Source organism: Aquarana catesbeiana, linkage group LG09 (genome assembly GCF_042186555.1).
Source record: "Aquarana catesbeiana isolate 2022-GZ linkage group LG09, ASM4218655v1, whole genome shotgun sequence".
Lineage (NCBI taxonomy): Eukaryota > Metazoa > Chordata > Amphibia > Anura > Ranidae > Aquarana > Aquarana catesbeiana.
This window is the reverse complement of record NC_133332.1, coordinates 180,640,074-180,663,841: the sequence shown is the minus strand read 5'-3', so window position 1 is coordinate 180,663,841 and position 23,768 is coordinate 180,640,074. Positions and strand designations below refer to the sequence as shown.

The window sequence follows — 23,768 nt, the reverse complement described above, 5'->3', positions numbered from 1 at the left end:
TTTTGTTTTTAGGAACTTAAGTGCATTTTCATGGACCACAAAATAGTTAAAATGCCTGGATATATAAGTGCCTTTTTTGTGCCAAACCTTTTCAAAATACCTCCTGACATGGCCTCATTGCTGGAAACAATGCAGCTTGGAACTCAGGTCCTAATAATATCTTGAGAAGGAGCTACTGTGCACATATATAGAGAAACCTACTAGGCAATATAATATTTCACTGTGAGCAATGGATTATATGTAATGTAACTCTTAAATCTGTCATAGAACTGTGCTAGTAAAAGTATTCTCAATAGGGATGCATGCACAGATGTTGTACATACATTTCTTTGCCCAGTCCTTGCAGATAATTTTTAAAATGCTTTAAGCTTGGGATACATATAACCCCTACATTTTTTCCCTGGCATGGTTTATCTGCCAGCCACGAGGCGTTAGGGCTGCTCTACCATGGGTCCCGCTGGGTCCCTTGGACCCTGGCGACACTTTGAGAGGGGCAGCAAATTGACGCCCAAAATATTTTTTCCAGGGGGGGGGCAGGGTGACCACCATCTAAGATGGATGCCTGAGTGAGAAGCTCCGTGCTCCATACGGCTGCTGGGATCCACACTGATTACCTCAGCCACCTGCCCATTCACACAGCCCTCCGTAAGCTACATGGCCTCCTGAAACCTACCGCAATGCTGCCACACCGGAGAGAAGCGCCTCAGCCCAGAAAGTGTCAGGGTTTTTTCTGGTAGTTCTGAGGTAGCTACACCAAAATGTTAGTGGCGCCCAAAGCTCACCGGCCGCTGTTGCCCCTCTAGTGGCAGCTCCTCTGTCTCATACACTGTCAGGGGCTGCTGCTGCAGCCAAAAATAGAGGGTCAGGATTTTCCTCTCCTACCTTCCTAAGCCCAGTGAAATCTAAACCCTGAAGAGACTGGGCCACTGCTAACAATGATGACATGTTAACCACTTCCAGCCCAAGCCAATTCTGGCACACCTCTCCTACATATAAAAAAATCATATTTTTTTTGCTAGAAAATTACTGAGAACCAAAACCCAAAAAACTATATGTTTTTTTAGCAGAGACCCTAGAGAATAAAATGGTGGTTGTTGCACAGTATTTGCATAGCAATTTCTCATACGCTTTTGTTTGTTTTTAATTTATGAGACAGTTTTTTCCAAACAAAACACTAAAGTTAGCCAGATTTTTTTTGTATAATGTGAAAGATGATGTTACACCAAGTAAATAGATACCTAACGTGTCACGCTTTTAAAATTGTACACACCATTGTGGAATGGCGCCAAACTTCGGTACTTAAAAATCTCCATAGGCAATGCTTTGAACATTTTTACAGGTTACCTGTTTCGAATTACAGAGGAGGTCTTGGGCTAGAATTATTACTTTCACTCTAATGCTCATGGCGATACCTCACATGTGTGGTTTTAATGCCGTTTACGTATGTGGGTGCTACATACGTATGTGTTCACTTCTGTGTGCGAGCACGCTGGGACTGGGGTGCTTTAAAAAAAAAAATGTATTTTATTTTTATTTATAGATGCACCGGAGGGTGGTGGGAGGGGGGGTCTGTGATGACAGGGGAATCTGTGATGGGGGCTCTGTGATGAGGGGAGTTTGTGATTGTGGATCTGTGATGGAGTGGAGGTGTGATGGGGGAATCTGTGATGGGATGATCTGTGGTGAGGGTAGTCTGTAATGGGGGGATTTGTGATGAGGGGAGTCTGTGATGGTGGGCTCTGTGATGAGGGGGGATCTGTGATGGTGTGGTCTGTGGTGAGGGGAGTCTGTGATGGGGGGTCTGTGATAGGGGGTCTGTAATGGGATGGTCTGTGATGAGGATAGGCTTTAATGGGGGCAATCTGTGATGAGGGGAGTCTGTGATGCGGGGATCTGTGATGGAGAGGGGTCTGTGATGGGATGGTCTGTGAAGGGATGGTCTGTGATGAGGGGAGTCTGTGATGGGATGGTCTTTGATTTGGGGAAGCTGTGATGGGGGGGATCTATGATGGGATGGTCTGTTATGAGGGGAGTCTGTGATAGGATGGTCTGTGATGCAGGGGGTCTGTGATATGGGGTTTGTGGTTTGGACATTGAACATAATGGTATGTCATATCATTTTGCATATAGACAAGGTTCTGTAGCATGGGGCAGCATTTCATTCTTGGACTCAGGCAGCACAATGTCTTGGGCCAGCCCTGCAAGAAGTCCTGTACAGGACAAAGTTAATTAACCTGGAAAAAATGTCAGCCCTATTACTTTTGGAATTTAAATCCCTGCTGGTCTCTTTATTTCTTCTGTACCACATTTTAGAAGCACAGAATGCATAGAGTTGAAACAGAAACTCCTCTCTCTATATGTACTCTGTATACATGGGACAAAACAGTAAGAAAACATTTGTAGATAGTTAACTCTACTGAGCTCACTGTGTGAAAGCCATTGCTATCTGAATTATAATTAAAATACCTTATATTTGCTAGGGGACTTGACCTAGTAAAGTTGCACATGGCTGCCAACCATGGGGTGAGGAACATGACATTCTTGTGAGCATCATCTACATGACTGGGAACTGAAAACCTGAGCCAAATGTGTGGGAGGATAAACTAAAGGGAAACAAGCAATGTAATACTATATTCAATGCATACAACCCCCCCCCCCCGGTGACAGTGATTGGAGCATAGAAGATACAGATGATCACATGATCATTTAACCTTTTTCTTCAGCTATAGAGTAGAATTTAAAATTGCTGTAGGGAGTGACCACACTCCTAAATTTGATCGACAAGTGCTATTTTTTCTTTAGTTTCTACTTGACTTCTCCCTGGGCCAAAGCTCTTTTTGTCAGCATTGCTGTCATTACGTCAAATATGAGATTATAGGGAGCTAAGGCAGCCAGGCTGCCCATGCTTTTGCATTTATTAGATGCAGATAGTCCTAGTTAAAAATCAAGGAAAGAACAAAAGGACAATAGAGGCAGTGGATTAGCTTAAAATTCAGCCTTACCATCAGTCTTGCACAGTTGCACAGGTTCATCTCCTGTACTGAAAATGCTTACTCTGATTTGGTGAAAAGAAGTTGCAGAACAATTTTATTTCACCTTTCTCCAAAATGATTGACATATATCATTCCGTGCTGCCAGCAGTACTTTTGCTTTGGATTTTACTAACAAGGACAATAATTTTGTTTCTTACTCTGATTTCACTGCACACTGTGAGCTTCTCTCAAGGTGTATTAGAAACTGTAGCAATGCCCTCCCCCCACCCCTGCTCCCTTCCTGTCTCTATCTGTATTCTTCCTTACCCCTTTGCTTTCTTCTTCCTTTTATCTGTCATATTAAACAAAAGCCTGGTTACCCATTTTCGAGGTCATTTTAGTAGTCTTATGCCCTGTACACACGGTCGGACTTTGTTCGGACATTCCGACATCAAAATCCTAGGATTTTTTCCGACGGCTCAAACTTGGCTCAAACTTGGCTCAAACTTGTCTTGCATACACACGGTCACACAAAGTTGTCGGAAAATCTGATGGTTCTAAACGCGGTGACGTAAAACACATACATCGGGACTATAAACGGGGCAGTGGCCAATAGCTTTTATCTCTTAATTTATTCTGAGCATGCGTGGCACTTTGTCCGTCGGATTTGTGTACACACGATCGGAATTTCCGACAACGGATTTTGTTGTCGGAAAATTTTATATCCTGCTCTTAAACTTTGTGTGTCGGAAAATCCGATGGAAAATGTGTGATGGAGCCTACACACGGTCGGAATTTCTGACAACAAGGTCCTATCACACATTTTCCGTCGGAAAATCCGACCGTGTGTACGGGGCATTACTCTGAGTACAATAGTAGTGCTACTATTACCTGTACATTCTGGGATTTGATCTTGTATACTTGATGCACTTATTGTACTTGACTACTGTTCTACTCTTCAGATTTGATTAGTTGTATTGGCTACCTTTTGTATCTTAAAGAATTTGAAAAAAAGAAACTGTAGCGAGTCAAATAGAGCCCACCCCATTTCCAGACTAGAGGGTCTCCAGGATCATCTATAACTTTTTATACCAGCCTGACTGTCCCTCTCCCATGCCCTTTATTCACCAGATTGGAGTTCTTTCAAGACAGGAGGCTCAGCACCACATGTGAGCGTGATCTAGAGCAATCTGCATGCAAATTCAGTTTGTTTAAGAACAACATCTCCTTCAGGCAGACATCCATCCAATAAGACATTTTAATGGTTGCATAACTCCTAACAAGAGCCACTGTTTGCATCAGGACTGAGGGCTCCTGAAAGGAGTACTGATGTAGGGTGCTATGATGTTTATTGAAAACTATGTACAGTACCCTACCAGCTTTTCCTATAAGGCATAATCTATTTGCACTGAATAAAGAAGCACAATGCCCCAGTAATAATGAAATTATATAGAACGTTTCTTGTTTAACCCCTTGCTGACCGCCCGCCGTTGATTGACGGCGTCAGAATGGCACTCCTACATGAATTGCCGATTGCTCCTGAGAAGGACAGAATGGAGATCTGTCAATGTAAACAGACAGACCATGTTCTGTCAGGGGTGAGGGGACAGATCTGTTGTTCCTACTGCTTAGGAACAATAATCGGTTTCCTCCCCCAGGCAGTCCCATACCCCCACAGTTAGAAATACTCCCTAGGACACACATTTACATCGTCCCCTAGTGTTAACCCCTTCCCTGCCAGTGACATTTATACAGTAAACAGTGCTTATTATCAATGGTCCCAAAATAGTGTCAAAAGTGTCTAATCTGTCCTCTGCAATGTCGCAGTCAAGATAAAAAATCGCAGATCGCCGCCACTAGTAAAAAAAAAAAATATAATAATGGCATAAATCTATCCCCTATTTTGTTGACGCTATAACTTTTGCGCAAGCCAATAAATATACTCTTATTGCAATTTTTTTACCAAAAATTTGTAAAAGAATACATATCAGCCTAAACCAGTGATTCTCAACCAGGGTTCTGTGGAACCCTAGGATTCCTCCAGAGGTTGCTAGGGGTTCCTTCAGCATTGGGCAATTTCTGCCTCTCAGATAAGTTCCCACCGACACCATTGATCTTTTTAGCTATCTGTAAGGAGGTAATTCTTCTCAATAACCATCACACTAATGTAGCATGAGTTTTAGATTTCTAATTTTTAGCAGGGGTTCCCTGAGACCGGAGAACTATTTCAAGGGTTCCTCTGTGTTGAAAAGGTTGAGAAAGGCTGGCCTAAACTGAGGATATTGGGGGATATTTATTATAGCAAAAAGTAAGAAATATAGCTTTTTTTTCAAAATTGACGGTCTTTTTTTGTTTATAGCGCAAAATATGAAAACCACAGAGGTGATCAAATACCACCAAAAGAAAGCTCTATTTGTGGGGAAAAAAAGGATATCAATTTTGTTTGGGTACAATGTTGCACGACCACGCAATTGTCAGTTAAAGCAACGCAGTGCCATATTGCAAAAAATGGACTGGTCAGGAAGGGGGTCAATCCTTCCAGGGCTGAAGTGGTTAAATTATCACTAGCATGTTGACTGAATAGGGGGAGGGCACAGAAGGCAAAATGAAACCTTAGCTTCAAGGGAGTGTATGTACAATAAATCATTTTACACTACCTCCAGTTTTAAATGAATACATTCATGGCCACATCCTTATTATTGAATACTTATTGAGGTATTGAATACTACCCCACATATGGAAAGGCTTCTTCAAAGTAAGAACTGTAAACATGTGGAGTAGACTCTCCGGTACAGTTGATTGTTTTAAAAAAGCTTTATTTTTTTAAATTCACAGAATATAACTGTCAATTAATATTTATAAGTAATAGCATCATAGATTGTTGATCCAAGAAATATCAAAATGCCTTAAGTGATCAGGAAGGATCCACTGTTGGAGCAAATTGAACTATGCTTTGTAAGAGATTTTTTTGTAAAAAGATTTTTGTTTTTCTCTGGATCAGCTGTGATTTTAGAGTTCTGTATGTGCAGATTTTACATTTTTTTTAAACATTTTTCTATTGGCTGAATTTGATGGTCTATGTAAATACTGACTTTACATAGACATACTGAAAATCTATAAATGAAGATTCTATATAAAAACGAGTTAGCAATCTAATTACTGTATTTCTTCTGCTCATGTGACAACATACAAAATTAATGTTATACTGTTTTTTAATGAAAGATAAAAGGTTTTCAACAAAAGCTAAAAGCCACGATGGGGAGTTACAATGAAGTGCTTACCCAATACTGAGCACACCTCTGTCGTAATATAAAAATAGGTTTAAAAAGTAACACTAAAATTGTACACATACACCCCCACACACAGACATACCTCATTAATTACAAGCATTACATTAAACATCTGTCAGCATTTAGTGCTGAACACATTGTGCTCCAATTTCCCAGTGACTTCACAACGTCAAACTGATGCAGATCAGGTAATTATCTAGCAAACTACAATTTGTGTGATCTGTATAATAGAGGCTTTAACACTAAATTATCTATAAAAGCACAAAAGCAGTAGGAACTCTGTAGATATAATGATTAGACTGCTTTGCGCTTATTTTCAAAGCAAAGTGACTTCCTCTAAGGAACATCAAATGTGGCTATAACATTGTGTGAAGTAGAACAGAAAGCACTATTTTTTTGATACTGCAGATAAAGATTTTTGCCTGAGTTTGAAGAGAAGTTTTGTATTTTCTTGGATCTTACCTGGTCTCTAGTGGTATGTTGCTGTTTAAGACCCAGCTGTTATGCAGGTGTACAGAATCTTGAGTACTCGTGGGTGGGTTAGAAACAGCTGGACTTGGCTGACTGCGAGATGTCATAGAACTCCTCTGGAGAGTATCCAGTGTCTGTGAAGTCTGCCGGCTGCAGGTGCAAGCATGTGGTGGTGGAGGAGGAGGAGGTAGGGGCCTGAATGTAAACTGGTTCCTTGGGCTTCCGGGAATCTCTGAAACATAAAGCACATAGCAGAGGCAAATTATTAGCTATATATGAAAACCTATTACAAATATGAAGACAGATGAAGTCGGAGTCCAGCTGATTTTGAAAATTAATACACGCAACTTATGCCTCCTCGGGACCGAATGTCCTTACAATATTTTGATTTCAAGATGTTTATTGAATTTTTAGTTTCAAGAACAGGGGAGACAATAGATCAATATAGTATACACAAAATATATTTCAAATGTACTAACATGTAAATTAGATGAAGCATGGATTTCATGAAAAGTCTAATTAGGTCAAGACTACTGCTAAAAATGAAGCGGTAAGTGAGGAAACTCAAATCAGATAGAGTGGATCAGAAACTAAACATACTGATTACAAAAGTAATGACATTATATTTAAGAGGTGCTTAAATCTGATCTCTGGGCAGAAAATGTATTACATGTAAATGTTGTTGCCGTCATACCTTAATCCAATATGTTCTTTTTTCTATTCACCAATCTATTGTCGCTGAGAAATCCATTAAACATTTTATGAGTTGCAGGTCTTAATACCCTTAACATCCACAATATAAGAATGCTATTCCCGCTATTCCCTTGACCACCAGACTTGTCACTTTCCCATTAAGTGATAATGTAATTATACCCCTGTTAACTGTAGTGGGTGGATCCAGGAGTCTCAGGCTTCTGGTCTGAGCCGCCCACTACTACAGCATCATTTGATTGACAGGCCAGGAGACTCTTGGTCTGTCTCGGCACTTCACACCTGTGAATGGTGGGCTATGTAAATGAGCACTGGGCTCTGTGTATGCACCTCTCCCCACAGCCAAATGCAATATTAGTCTGTCAGGAATAGGTAAGGTGCTTTTTAAAGTAAAATAAAAACTTTTATTGTACTCTCTTGTTAAAGATAACTGTCATATAATTGAATATAATGTCATATAATATAATTGAATGTAATGTATATGAAATTATTGTTTGTTACTAGTTCAGCTGTGACTGACCATCAGGTGTGGAGAAATATGGGCGTGTAATCTCTAAACGTGGGCTTGTCATGGGGATTATGTGGTAAACTATACAAGCTCATTCATTGCAATATTTAAATATATCTGCCCACATTCATTACAATTCCCATGGAATCATGGGAATTGTAGTTTCTCATGGCTGCGCAAAGTGAATGCAGGATGTGTATGTCTACTTTATTCTTCTCCTGGAGTGAGCAGAAGCTGTTATTTTATGAATTGGAGCTATGACGGCACTGATATTTCTTCCAAATTATCATCTAAATAGAGAGGTATATATCTAACTTGATAAAAGTTTATAGGTTTACAATACTAGTAGTTGCTGTTTTCAATTTGCAACACAGAGTTCAGCTTTAAGATAAGAAGTGGCAGAAGTGAAAAGATACTAGGGAATAAAACAGACTTAGGGAAGGTAATTAGGAAGGAAGGAGAGGAAATAAGAGATACTGTAAGGGGATAAAGACAGATGGACCAGTCAAATTGGCATATTAGATAGAAAGATTGTCTCTGGTAAGGTGTGCAGTAGGCTCATTCGTGATAATCCTTGGACTACCCAAGAATGAAGTAGTTCAGGCACTCAAGAACAAAACAATATTTAATGCAGAATATTTTAAAAATTTCATCTAGTTGCAGAGCATTTTTGTTATCTGAGTCTGTAATGTATTCTATTAAACTACCATAATTTTTTGTCACTTTTAAGGTAAACTATAGTATATTTGTATTAAAAAAATGACAGTCAGATAGATACATACTGTACCTATATGAATGTGATCCACTAAATGCACCTAAATTATATCTACATTTGATTTTAGCTTCTATAGAGTAGGGAAGAGTTACAACACTGTTAGGTATATAAACGATGGTTCCCTATTGGCATCGCACAGTTATAGTATTGCTCCTATCTTTCAGTTCTGTTCTGCAAGTCAGGTCTGACTTAGAGGCTAAATGAGCTAATCTCAACAGTTGTTAAGCAGAGAATGCTAATTACATTCCCAAATGTACATTTGAATACTGCGTACTTGCTGATAATATGGTAGGTTTCTCTGCAACATACTTTTTGTTCAAAGCAAAAACACTTGCAACCAGTATGCCAAAACTAAGCACAGCACATGTAAACAAGCTCTCTAATGAATCAATTGTTAACAAAATCCCAAGCCCCTAGCATATTTTATTCTATTTTGATATGAAAGCAGCATGCTAGATCTGTTGTTATTCCAAGTAAGCCAGCAACTGATTATCTCTGGTTCATACGCTGCCTACACACACAGTCTTTTGGATGCCCAATTTGGTTGTTGTAGAACAAACTGGCCCCTTATCAATATATGCTGGCCGAAAATAATTCTGACCATCATTTGAGTGGGACTGATCAGATCATTACTGGGGTTGCTAGAACTTGATTAGCTTTTAATTTCATGCCAGTGATCTAATTCTAGAATACTGCTAACAATATGCTTATCATCAGAAACACAGATCTGTTTTCAGTTCTGCAATAGAGCTTACATTTTGTTAGCATCACTGGCAGACATGCTCACATAGGGACCAATTAAATTATAAGCCAATTAACTATGAACTATGTTTTAGGACAGTTGGGGAGAAAGACAGTGGGAGGACTGCCCAGAGGAAACAACTGGATAGGAAGAAAATTCTAATTCTGTGCAGGCATATCCAGGATGGAAGCAAACTTAAGGCTGCAAAACAATGGGGCAGCATAGTTAACATTCAAGCAGAAAGAAACTGCATTCGGCCAATGTCTGGTCGTCAGGTGCTGCCTTGAGCCTAGCTATGGGACAGTTCATATGAATGTGCAATCTATTAGGATGAAAAACAAGAAAATAATGCTTATAGAGTTGGCTGCATTGGCATTTAAATTTGCAGATACCCAAGTACTGACATTAATATCATATAGCACAACATGTGAGGCAAGCAGTTCTGACACAACATATTGACTTACAAATAATCATTTGCATATAAAAATATAATTTACAGTATGTTTTAAAAAGTTAATGTAATTTCAGAAGTATATATATATATATTTTTTTTAAATCTTAAGCTTTCACTAAAAGCATACCTAGTAAATATGACATGAAGGTCCTTGTACAAGCATTTACTGTTATAGGGTGACAATGCACTATCCTGTCTTCCAATAGTTATCTTGCATTGACACCCTGTCAAATGCTCTCCTAATGTAGACCATACCCATGTAAATTATACATGATGTACTGAATATTCCACTGTTGTCACCATCAGGAAACTTGCCCCGAGAAATGATGTGTAGCATTTGCTAGAGTGCATGCATGTAGACAGGAAGTGGCTACTAAGGGTTTGTAAGTGATCAGTATTGCTGAGATGCAAGAAAGCAGGAAAGAAAGGTAAAAAAAAGACAGTTACATATGATACACAGTGTTTCAGCAAATTCAATTTAGTCAAGAGGTTTGAATGGAAGAAAAATACAGAAAGATTTGGTGGACAGGTATCTTTTATACAGATAGCGAATTTGTCATTAGGAGCACCTTCTTAAATTGACAGGACTAATCTGTGTACCACATGAGCACATACTGTAGCCAGTCTGTAGGAGCCAGAATTATTGTTGGTTGGTAGGGGATCAAATAATATTTCCAAATGTTGTCATGTTACAGCCAGAAACGTAAATGTATTTTATTGGGATTTTATGTGATAGACCAACACAAAGTGGCACAACATTTTTTACAAATAAATGTCTGAAAAGCGTGGTGTGCATTTGTATTCAGCCCCCTGAGTCAATACTTTGTAGAACCACCTTTTGCTACAATTACAGCTGCAAATCTTTTTGGGTATGTCTCTACCAGCTTTGCACATCTAGAGAGTGAAATGTTTGCCCATTCTTCCTTGCAAAATAGCTCAAGCTCTGTCAGATTGGATGAACAGCAACTGTCAAGTCTTGCCACAGATTCTCAATTGGATTCAGATCTGGACTTTGACTGGGCCATTGTAACACATGAATATGCTTTGATCTAAACCATTCCATTGTAGCTCTGGCTGTATGTTTAGGGTCATTGTCCTGCTGGAAGGTGAACCTCTGCCCCAGTCTCAAGTCTTTTGCAGACTCTAATGCCCCGTACACACGATCGGACATTCCGACTACAAAATCCATGGATTTTTCCAACGGATGTTGGCTCAAACTTGTCTTGCATACACAAGGTCACACAAAGTCACACAAATCTTGTCGGAAATTCTGAACGTCAAGAATGCGGTGACATACAACACGTACGATGAGCAGAGAAAAATTAAGTCCAATAGCCAGTGCGGCTCTTCTGCTTGATTCCGTGGAATTTTGTGCTTTCGGAATTGTGTACACACGATTGGAATTTATGACAATGGATTTTGTTGTCAAAAAATGATCGATGGGAGCTTGTTGTCGGAAATTCCAAACATGTGTAGGCTCCATTGGACATTTTCCATCAGAATTTCTGTCACACAAAATTTGAGATCTGGATCTCAAATTTTCCGACATCAAAATCCATTGTCGTAAATTCCGCACTGGCTATTGAACTTCATTTTTCTCGGCTCGTCGTATGTGTTGTACGTCACCGCGTTCTTGACGTTCGGAATTTCCGTCAAGATTTGTGTGACCGTGTGTATGCAAGACAAGTTTGAGCCAACATCCATCGGAATGCTGCACTGCAACCAGGGAGTGCAGGTGGATTTGCTTTCCACACGCCACTTCCGGCTGCAGCAGATGTCACTTCTGCCCTGCCGGAACTTCCAGTTGAAGTCATTACCGGCACAATAGCTCAGAGTGTACAAACTCGAGCTGTCTGGTTCTCAAAGCCCTTCTCCATCTAGTGGTTCGGCAGCCTATTGCGTGAGCTTATGGCCTGACAGGCCACTAGATGCCCACACATACACGGTGCCCTAGCATTGGCCAGGGAAAGTGAGCATTCTCCCCTGAAATGATAGGGACAATAAGGCAAAATGTCCCAATTACAAAGCTGCAACCCACCAAGGGAGTGAAACCCCTAGAGCACCCGCCGCCACCCCAAAGAGAAAACATGGAGCTATGGTTGATAGCTCAAATGTAAGCAAATGAGCATATAGGTATAAATGTGAACGCAAATCCACCCACACTTCAGTGCAGTGCAGCATGCGTACTACATGATCCAGGTAGTGGTAGCACCAAGCACCTTGCTACACAGCATCTAGTGTGGAGTGCGGACTAAACTAAAATTAAAGTTGAATGATGGAGGCGCCCAATCTCTCTTTTTGCCCCCCCTCCAGCACCCCCTCCACCTTATCCTTGCTCTATAAGTGAATCTACTTGAAAAGAGGAACACCTGGCTTGAACGGTATACAGGATAGGGTGGAAAAACACAGTAAAAAGGGTAGGTGCATCCCATGGAAATCAATCAGTATTATGCTACAATGTGATGTAGGGAATACTAGACCTAATCGCTATATGGGACGACAGCCTAGTGCATGCTAAATTGCACCCTGTCGCTAGCGCAGGGATATGGCTCCCTGCTCATGGGACAAAGGTCAACTTTATGTAGAACTAATTTAGTGCCTAGATGGTTGATAGTATTATATAGTGTGTTATGAATTGGATTGACATGGTGGGTGGCGCCCATCCGGATGGGTGTGGCAGGCTCTGGTGGGCGTCCACCTAGACTTGTGGATGTGACTATATACAGAGGGAATTTTGAGGAGGTCAGTCTACTATTGCTGTGGCTCTGATATAGAGGGTACTCCCTCGTAACGCGTCTGCGATGCCATCTTGTTCCTCCTAACATCCAGTCCAGGTTGCAGGTGTCTAGAGACACGGTTCCGAATTGCTAGAGCACTGATAATTCTTTTTTAAGCACTCGTTTGTGAGTATTACTCTTGTTGTTACAATTTTAAATAAATTTTATCTTTGGAAATGCACAAGGTCGGTGCACCCTCCTTTTCTTTCTATATATTCAAGTTCTAAGGATACCCATTGTTCTGAGGGCAGCAAGGCCGTTGACATTCCATATTCTTTTTTTTTTTTTTTCCATAAATATTTTATTGTGAACAAAAAAATGTTACACGGTTTTCACAAACAATAAGTGGAAAGACAACATGGTTCTTATTAACATGACTTATTTCGTTACAGTGCAACGAGTCGGTTATGTATTCAACTGTAAGTCAAACAGACATTTAACAGAATAAGAAAGCCTCGAACTCGAGGTTTACCTCATCATCTGAGATCCGGAACCATCTTGGGTGGGAGCATCGCCTTGAATGTAATTTCAGAATTTAGGGGCTAGTTGAGGAAATGGACAAATGTAGTCAACTATGAGTCCATATGTTTGTTCCTGAACACGTGTGGATGTGTCGGGCTTGTAGGGTGGGGTCTGTTTGTATGGTACGTTAGTCTCGTCAATTTTTGAAAGGTGAGGATTAGATGGCGAATTACATCACGGAGTTAGGTTAGTCATGGTCCATATTCTATCTGAATGGTTGGCTACACCACTTACTCATTGACTAAGCTCCCGAGCGCAGGAAATTGTGTTGTGAGGTTTGCAGTTGTGCCATACTCTTTCCATTTCCGGATGATGGATTGAACAGTGCTCCATAAGATGTTCAAAGCTTGGAATATTTTTTTATAACCTAGCCCTGCTTTAAACTTCTCCACAACTTTATCCCTGACCTGTTTACTTTGTCCCTGGGTGTTCATGATGCTGTTTGTTAACTAAGGTTCTCTAACAAACCTCTGAGGGCTTCACAGAACAGCTGTATTTATACTGAGATTAAATTACACAGCGGTGAACTCTATTTACTAATTAGGTGACTTCTGAAGGCAATGGTTCCACTAGATTTTAGTTTGGGGTAGCAGAGTAAAGGAGGCTGAATACAAATGCACTCCACACTTTTCAGATATGTATTTGTAAAAAATTTTGAAAACCATTTATCATTTTCTGCTCACTTTACAATTATGTGCCACTTTGTGTTGGTCTATCACATAAAATCCAAATAAAACACATTTACACGTTTGGTTGTAACATGACAAAATGTGAAAGATTTCAAGGGGTATAAATACTTTCTCAAGGCTCTGTAAATATCCTTTCATCAACGGTCTTGATGAAAGCTTTAAAGCTTTCATAAAAATGTTGACAAATTAGGTATTTTTAGAGCTACATTTATAAACACAGCTGCCATGACTCTGCAATGAGGGTCTGTTCTACATAATCCATTTTGGCATAACCATTCTGTGGTACACTTGTTTCACTTTCAGTGTGCGCAATGATCAAAATAAATGATGTCTGCATAACCTATAGTATTTAAATAATCGTAATAAACAGTGAATGAGCTTTACAACAGCCCTAGCTGACCTGTGTAGCTTTTTTTGTCCGCACCAGAATCAGATCGCATGGGTTTTCCACCCCACTTTCTATTGACACCTGCATCGGTTCGCATAGGGCAGTGTAAACTGCCTGCAAGTTCTATGCAATCAGGGAACTGGTACTAGAAATCGCTCTGGTTCCCGCATCGCGCTTGTGTGAACCATTTTTTTGAGCAGTGTACATACTGTTTTTTTACATTTTGTATTTCTTTTTTTACTTTCAAATGATGCAGCGGCTTGCTTTAAACAAAAGGTACCTCACAGATCAGAGGGACAGTATGAAATAAGTGTTCCACTATAAGCACCTTAAGTTAAAAAAAAAAAAAAAAAGATCTATAAACATAAAATGGAAATGAAAAAAAATGCCTCAAATTTTTTGAGCGAAGACTTGCAACACAAAATAAAATAAAGGTCCTGCTAACACAGAATAAAAAAAAATATACACACAAATTAAATGCAAACCCACGAATAGCATCCCCTGAAACAAATGCTCATTTTTTTTAAAGAAAAGCCTGGCAGCAAAAAATAATGTTTGCTTTGGAGAAGACATCAGCTAAAAGTGACTGTTGGCAACAAATCAACCACAAAATCAAATGAAAGTCAAAAAAAGTTCCCAATAGGAAGAACAAAAAATACAGTAAAAGGGTTGACTGCCCAAAGATTTAGCATTCAGAGCTGCAATATAGTTTCCTAACTGACCCTAATCTCTTCATTCACCTTTTAGTCAGTTTTTCCTATGCTTTTCCTCCCACAGCTTCCAGTTCACTGACACTATGGCTGCTCTGTGCCCCCCTTATAGTGAGGGGTTGGCTTACACAAAAGCCCTTCTACATCTGCTGACCAAAGCTTGAAGATCATACAGTGCATTGTGGTTTAAAAAAAAACTTCTGGGTGAATCTGCACAAAAATTTAGCATGATCATGAATCTCAAACCCACAGGATTTGCCTTGAACCCATAGAAGTGGTGAACCTGAACAGTTATGCCTCACTGCTTTGCCCTATCCGTGCACATATTAAATGAGGCCTTCATTTCACTGCTTAGGTTCTGTAATTTAGGAGGTACTTGGTAAAGGTAAAAACTGTATGCTGAGACCTTTCTTTGCTGCCATAATGAAGAAACCCAAAACACTAGCAAAAAAAAAAAAAATGTTCTTCAATAAAATCCCAAATCTCTGACAGTGTTTTTTTTTAAATAAGTCTATAAGCCTTGCAGTCCTAAAAATAAATATTTGCATATTTATGAAAGTCATATTTTGTACAATTATAGAATAATATGTTGTAGCTTATAGCTGATTATGTAAGTGCAATTACTGGAAAAATAGAAAATGCGAAAACCAACATTTCTGTAATTGCCTTGGGAATAACTTTACAGTTTATACACATTTTTAACACATTATATCCAACAGCTTCTAAAGTATTCCTACACTTATATAGATTTAAATATATTTAAATATTCCTTTTTTTACAAGACCCTCGTTCCATATGATATGTAAAAATCTAAATCTTAAACTCTAGTTTAGGCTTTTACCTGAAAGAAATCTACAGTAAGAAATGTTAAACTGCACACAATAATCCCCAAATGGCTTGCATTTTTAAGATCTTTCAATGAGCTATTTATTTCAGGTCTTGCAAAAAAAAAAGGCAAAAAAAAGTACTAGCAGTCCATGTGGAAAATTAGCCTATAATAAAAATCACAGCAAACTCTTCTCTTACAACATGGCCTACTTTACTTTTGATATTCTTCCTTTATTTCCCTGCAGCAACTGCCCCCCGAGCCAGCTTACAATAATCATAAAAACTTTACTCTGCTCTCTAGAGCAAACGAGAACAACAGAATTAAAGCATCTATTTTACAACACTGTATTATTAAGACGCTAAAAGGTTCAATCGACCCAAGGGTTTTATGGAGAAAGAAGGAAAATGTCATTCAGTTCCTAGGAAACTGTATCAACTTTTGGATAAGTAATAGGAATAATGCATGCTATTTTATTGAAGATGAAAAAAGAGACAGCCTAAAAATGTAACATTTATGGGTATAAGTACAAAAAGTGCTTGTAAAACTGTTTGGTGTCTTTTTACTGCTTCATTTGTTCGAGATATGCAGAAATCAAAATAAAAAATTAAAAAATAACAAAAGGTACAATTCTCTACTGCAGTCTTGCTTAACTGCATTCTAAAAGACCCTGGGTCTTTAAAAGAAAACAATATAGCTCTATATTACCATTTATGAGTTTACTAAGTAAACCAGTACACAGCATAACAATATGTAATGTGTAGTAGCTAGAGCAACAATCATATCTCTATTTACCACTCTTAGATTAGTAAAAAGATGAATTGTGGTTGGTATACTATCACATACACTATCTTGATGAAGAACAAATTAAAAGTGTTTTCAATGACTGTTCTTAAGCTCTGGGTTAAATGTCTCTAGCCCCACTCTACACCCAATATGGTTTTGCTCTTTGTAGCATCTACCTAACCTGTATATACAGTATATGAACTACATTACCTGGCACAATATTTTGAGTTTTGTTAAATCAGTTTTGTTATTTAAATACAAGGTAGGAAGCCTCACTTTTCAATATTACAGTTAAGGCCTCATGCACACGAGACGCTGTTAAACGCGCGTTCAGAGGCAGTTGGACACTTTTTTTAACTGCCCCTGAACTCATGCAATGTTATCCTATGTGTCCATGTACACAGTCTCGTTTTTTTGGTGTTTTTAGGCAGTTGAGTTTAACCTCATTTTTCCAGAAGCAAAAAAAGGGTTCAGACGCAAAAGTTTTCCACGTTTCAGACACCAAATGTGGCTAAACGCAGCTAAATGTGGCTAAGCGTTTATAAGTGTTTTTAAAGGAACCCTATTTTTTGGACCAGAAAACACAGAAATATGATGGTAAACTGCAGCAGAGAATGACATTTTGCGACCCGAATTTGGAGCCCCATATCTCGAGGCCACCAGGAACCCCAAATTTGGTGTGCAAACACAGTGGAGCTAGCACTACAACATATCCAAAGTTGGGGTTCCTAATACCAAGTGGCCCCGAGATATGGGCCCCAAAGTCGGGTCGCAAAATATCATTCTCTGCTCTGCAATATGTTCAATATGGGATCCAATTCCAAAAAAAAAACACAGAAAGAAAGGCAAATGTAAGTATAAACCTGCTCTCTCTGCTGCTCACTCTGATCAAAATGGCAGAAATAGTTAAAATTTATCATGCTTTCTGAGCTTGGGGAGGGTCTTTGTTATCTTAACTAAACGCTTCTAGACCCAAACGCGGTTAAACGCGGCTAAACATGGCTAAACGCGGCATGCAAACACGGCAAAACGGGCCTTTCTAAATGCCGGTTTCAGCTTTTAAAAACATGCGTTCAGCAGAGTTTGCACCAGCGTCTTGTGTGCATGAAGCCTAATCAATACAGACTTGTCATTGTCCAGCTCCAACTCACAAAATAGACAGTTGAGCATTAGCAAATGGATGAAGTCGTCTCTTTTCTCTCTCCTCCTGTAAGCATGTTTGCAAAAGTATAATTACAACATTCTGCAATTAAACAGAAAACAAACAATAGGGGGAACCACAATGGCTACCCCATAAGCAAAGAGTTGTACAGGAAGAACTAACCATGGTACTAGTATATCTGGAGAAAAAATGTTATTGAAAAATGAAAGTATCAAAAATTGCAGGCCAGAATGGCTCACGCCCCAAACACCAATAATAAAATTGATAAAAAAGAGTTTACAAAGTTGTCGCTCACATACAACAGAACAGGGCCCCACACATACACAGATGCATACTGCAAATAACCTTCAACAACTTCCAAGGTATCAGGCAAAAAGGATTAGGCAGGGGGTCTAGGTTTCTATGCAATACTTGCCTCATACAAGGCTATTGTATGCTAAGGACATCCCTAATAACACACCTGCTCTGGGGATCACCCCTATATCCTTAATTAACCTTGTTATACCTAATATGAAGACAAAATAGTTATAAGGTAAGACTTATGAAAGGATAATTATTTAGCTTCAAGCTTCATGTTTGAGGGGAGCATATTGCATGGGAGACTGAAATTAATAGTAACACGCCTCCATATGCAGACTCTGCAGTCTCATTACATCCCTCTAAAAAGATCATGCATTGGTCTGCCGTTGAGTATGGAGATAAAATTGGTGTGTGTATGACAGTCCACAGCTGACCAAAGTATACTTACTTGCGAGATCAGTTCTTTAGCCACTCTAAGATTGTTTGCTTACTGAATGGTAATGTGAATAGCGGTCTCCTTAAATCAATGGCTGACACACACCAATGGCACAGTTCCAGACCAGTGCTGGCTTAACTAGCCACTTGAACATAAACACACTCATCATTTGCAGCACAGTTCACACTATGGCATCAAAGGTTTTTACCATTCTTGAATTCAACCATTGTATTAGCGTCATGGATGACTGAAATTCACATGGAATAAGAGAGTTGCCCGGAGGCTCTCACTACTCCTCGGCACTTGTACTCTTCCTCCGTCTATTCCTCCATTCATTTGCCAACAGTGAGTAGAAACAAGAGGCCATGATAGCTATGGCGTGTAAGGGAGAGTTCCGATCTGGCTATTTGTCTCATAATACACACCGTGCAGTACGTGTGCTCTATAATAGATCTCAGCGTGTTGCCCAGAAGGTTAGCAGGGACTGCGGATCAGACATCACCGGTCCACTGGTACGCATGGTGAAGTGCAGGGCTCTGCTGCGTTGCCTACGTCAGTATGTTTCACATATGTCACGTTCATCGTTAAACAAACAGCCCTGATTATCCTACTGTGCAGGGTATTATAGGAGGCTAATATTAAGAAATATTCATCAGGTGCATTCGTCTGAATGGACATATAATGTCTAAGGCCCCCAAACGTTTAAAAATTAAGTTGGGTATGCTTGTGTTAATCCTGTAGATATGCTCTTATTGGCAATTATGCATTGTTCATAGATCCTTTAGATGTATTGGATTGAACATGTATGGAGGATTCTGTACCTAGATAGTAAGCAATTGAGCTGCAAGTTTGGAAATGACTGCATTGCATGACTCTAGATCAACTTTTTTTGCAAACATTCTGCAAGTCCACTGCAAGTTCTGGTTCAGTTATGTTGTGCAATGGTCATCCCACCACAGGGGTCACTAAGACTTGCAGAGCTCTTGCTGTAGACTCACCACTGCAACTTTGCTCTTGCTAGAGACTTGCTATGCAGATTTGCTACAAATTGGAACAGTGTCAACTAGAACTTGTGCTTCATATGCTCTGCAAGTATACAACTTGCCAGTAAAAATGTGCCACAAGTTAACAGACTTACAATTCAACACTGCCACAAATTTGTGGCAAGTTATTCTTGCTATCTAGGTAGTGAGCTCCATTTGCATTTTCATTAAATAATGCCATTCAGATTTCATAGATGGAATAATTGTGCACAAGACCTGTGGTCAACAGGAGACAAGACAGAAAATGACTTATCCAAGGCTGTTATAATGTGTCCATGTAGGTATGCCAATGTCAAGTCAATTGTCACAGGTATATATAGTGAGGTATTTCCGAACTTGCATGTTAGGATACTTTTGGTCCAGTAGAGGTTATAAAGTTATTGTGACATATCTCATCCACAGATATACATTCCCTTCCTCACACAAGTATCCACACAATCAATGCACAGGTACTGTATATATCCATTTGATGTCCCAAAGCCAGGGGACTGAGGTTACTGCAATGATAGTTCATTAAACAAGGCTCTGACAATCCCTATCCAAGAGGCATTTAGAACAATTCAGTATAGTATTCTGAGATGTCCCAGAGGGTCCTGTACTCCAGGAGCCCCACATGCTCCAACACGGCAAACATCAGTATCTCATTTAAAGATCAAATAGCTGCATCCAAATCAGGCTCTCTCCATCTCAGAGGTATAAATGAAAGTACTTGTCGTGTCAGCCAAAGATAGTCCTTGTCCAGTGTGTCCGCAGTGAATGGAGGTAGGCTGCCAGGCAAACAAGCCTGACCAGTTTTGTTGGTGACCCTGGATGCTTCAGGGGCAAACAAGTAGACGTGTTATGGTTTTTCCCTATGCATCATAAATGACCATCAAATAGCCACCTGAAGCACCAATGCACATGTGCGATGCGTAATGACATTAGGACTTATGGAATAATGACGCACGTGATGTAATGATGTAATTCACAGTTGCCAGCTTAATTTCGGCATTGTAGATGTAAAGGAAGGACACAGGGAATGAAGGGGAGGAAAGGGATCCAATGCAAGGAGCTGCAATTCCCTTACTTTCCCACTAGGTGCCTCCCCTCTATAGACAGCCAGCAGACATGTTTGCAAGCCTACATAGCCTGTATTTTACATTTAAAATGTGGGATTACATGTATGTCATATTATTGAATTGTATAGCTACTAGCTTACATAGCTACTCCACCCCATGAAATCCATTCCTCCCACATCTATTACAGATACAAGTATATACTGTACAACAAGTGGGAGCCATCACCTTACTGACGGTTTAGCCTTGATGGCTGTAAACAAATGCTCAGACATTCCAAACAAAAAAATCACCTCTCAAATTTATTCCTTTTGTTACTCTCTATTAAATGTGTAAAATTTGATTTAAATAACCATATTAACTAACACAAAAAATAAATAAATACATTCATTTTTCTGGAAAAAATAAATAAAAAATATATATATTTCACAAAATTACTCAAGGTAAGAATGAGGAAAAACTCAAGCTATTATTGAGGCCAGGTGGCTTGCTTCCAGCTCCCAAATTCACCTGGCCTCATGTTGCAGCAATAAACGGTCAAAGCCCCCCCCCCATTACTGCTGGGGACTACCTCCACTACCCAGCAACTCAGACACCTCATGTCCCTATCATTTTGCAAACATACGTGACAGGCAATAGGAGCTTTCAAATGGTACGTTGAAATCTCGTAAATGTGGTCCTGTAGGCGTCTTCAGACAGTGCGGATAGTTTTTACAATATAGAAGGACCCACAGCTGCATAGAATGACATAGACCACCCCAGTGGTGTCACATGTCACCAGTTGATAGCACCTAAGGGTCCTTCCAGTGGGCAAGACCACCTTGTCTCCCTCTATTTCTATTTTGTAATGGAAGCCTTCACTGTATATCACTGTGGACCAATAGGTGCACCAGTGAATTCATCTACCTAAACAGTATTTGTGGACAGTTTGAAATAAACTTGTTAAATGTTGGATCGCCTGTCAATAGGTACTGATGGGCCATACAGGCCTCCTTAACTCTAGCGGCCAATTCCGTATGCTGTAAACACAAGTGAACCTTCCCACCCTTTTCTCTGGTTCTCTTCCCAGGCCTGAAGAGCAGAGTATTGTGATCACTCTGTTTAGCTCGCTTTTATGGGCTGCATTCCACCATCTGTCTTTGTATCCCCTGTTTTGGAATCTCTGTTGTAGTTCACTTGCCTCTAACGCAAAATACATTAGATCAGAGCAATTCCTTTTGGCCCTTAAATATCGGCCCATCAAATTCCTTGAACCAATGGTTGTGGGTGGAAACCACAAGAGCAGGCTGTTTGTGGCTGTGGATTTCCTACAGAGCATGGTTTTCACTGTCTGTTAAACAGTAAGTTCAATCGTCAAGTCCAGGAACGTCCAAAGTGAGCAGGAGGGTTAGACCATGCAACATGGTTAAAAGATGCACCATGTCTCGTACATAGGATAATTGGTTCGTCATAAAAGTTGTATGATTTTATCAATATGCTCACTAGCTAATTCTGTAAGTGAACCGTTGCCTCAAATTATGGGTCGTCCAGGGGATCTACTAGGGACTTATATACCTTGGGGAGGGAAAAAAATATAGATACTCTAGGGAATTTAAACTTTAAAAATGCCACTGTTTCCTTATCTATAAGGCCCTCATTATGTGCCTCACTGATAACGTCATAAAGTACTCTCTGTTCTCTCTCCATGTTGATGGGTGGTATAGGTACATACCAGTCTGGGTCACATAAGATCTTTCTACACATAGCAATGTACTTTTCTCTGTCCATCACAACTATATATCTTCCCAGTTTCCCCTCATCATTGCCAGGACATCCAAATTATGCACTTTTCACTAAAATGTAAATTCCCTAAAGTAAACCTCTCACCTATTTTAAATGTTTAAAAAACCTGCCCAAAATGAGACAGGACAAGATGCCTGCTGTTACTTTTATTAGCTTGATTTTTCTTTCTGTGAACCTCTCTGAATTAGTTTCACTTTGTTGCAAGGGGTCAGACTTCTGTGACTTCTAGGTAAACTCTTGCCAACTGTACAATTCCTCCTATTCTATTAGAGCACTTACATGGCCATTAAGGGTACTCTTATTGGATAAGGGTAGGCAGGTGGGTGGCCCTGAAGTTAGAAAATTCCAGTTCCAGATAATGAAGTTAAACTAATTCAAAGAGGCATGCAGAGGTTTCCAGCTTATAAAAATAGACATATTTTGCCAGGGGTGGTAAACGGGTGGCCCGCAGAGCCCTCTGATGTGGCCCGTGACCTCCTGCTCTGGGATGGAAGTTTGGCAAGCCCAGATTGCGGGTTGCTGGCCAACAATCTCAGAGCTGGAACTGGCACTGGAGGAAGCAAGCAGCCGCAGAAGGAACAGGAGCCACATAAGCTGATGCTTGGTTGATAATTGGCTACCGTGCGCAGCTGCACCAGATTTTGCACTATCCAGTTTTAGTAAATCAACCCAAATTGCTTTTCTTTACTGTTGCCACTAAAATAAATGGTGAGGATAACTTATTTATGCATTCTATTCTATCTTTCTCCACGGATCTTTACAGTATCTGTGTTTCAAATACTTTTCTAACACAAAGTAGCATATTATTAAAGAGCAAAGATTTATATATTCAAGATAATACAGTGATTTGATTTTATAGCAGAGAAACGAAGCAGCTTGCTCAAGGTCATTTACTGATCAGGTATTTTTCATCCAATTTTATCTGAAGCCAAGACCTTAACTTGTAATACATTTTCTAACTATTGGCAGAAAGGGTTGTGTGGTCTACACCATCTGTCAAGAAGGAGTTCTGCTTCTCCTCTATACTTTATCACAGGCTATCTTGAAATAGGCATGAAGATGACAATTCTCTGTAGTTGTCATTGTTAATCAAGATAATGGACTTGATTTTTTTATTTTCATTAGGATTACAATGGTCTTACTGGAAGTTGTCAAAGAAATAATGTATTGAGAGTCATCACCACATTTTAATGTATCTTCTTCTTCAGGATATTAATAAAATAATGAGCCTACAATGGCACAGCCATGCAAAATTTCTTTTGGGCTCTTTCCAGCATTATGAGATGTAACATCAGTACAGCTAGAAGGTCTAGCTATGTCATGGCCAGATCAAGAATAAAGCTAACCTAAGAAGCCCAGGACAAGAAAG

At 39.7% G+C, this 23,768-nt stretch overlaps 1 protein-coding gene across 9 annotated transcripts in view; it reads right to left on the bottom strand.

Moving 5' to 3' along the window:
• The window catches only part of TENM1 (teneurin transmembrane protein 1), a 1,380,190-nt gene that overhangs the window by 681,247 nt on the left and 675,175 nt on the right, over window positions 1–23,768 (bottom strand). For all 9 annotated transcript variants that reach the window (XM_073599409.1, XM_073599407.1, XM_073599406.1 and 6 more), the window contains one exon: window positions 6,725–6,965. In XM_073599409.1, the coding sequence (XP_073455510.1) occupies window positions 6,725–6,965 (241 nt within the window). The remainder of the gene's footprint in view (window positions 1–6,724; window positions 6,966–23,768) is intronic.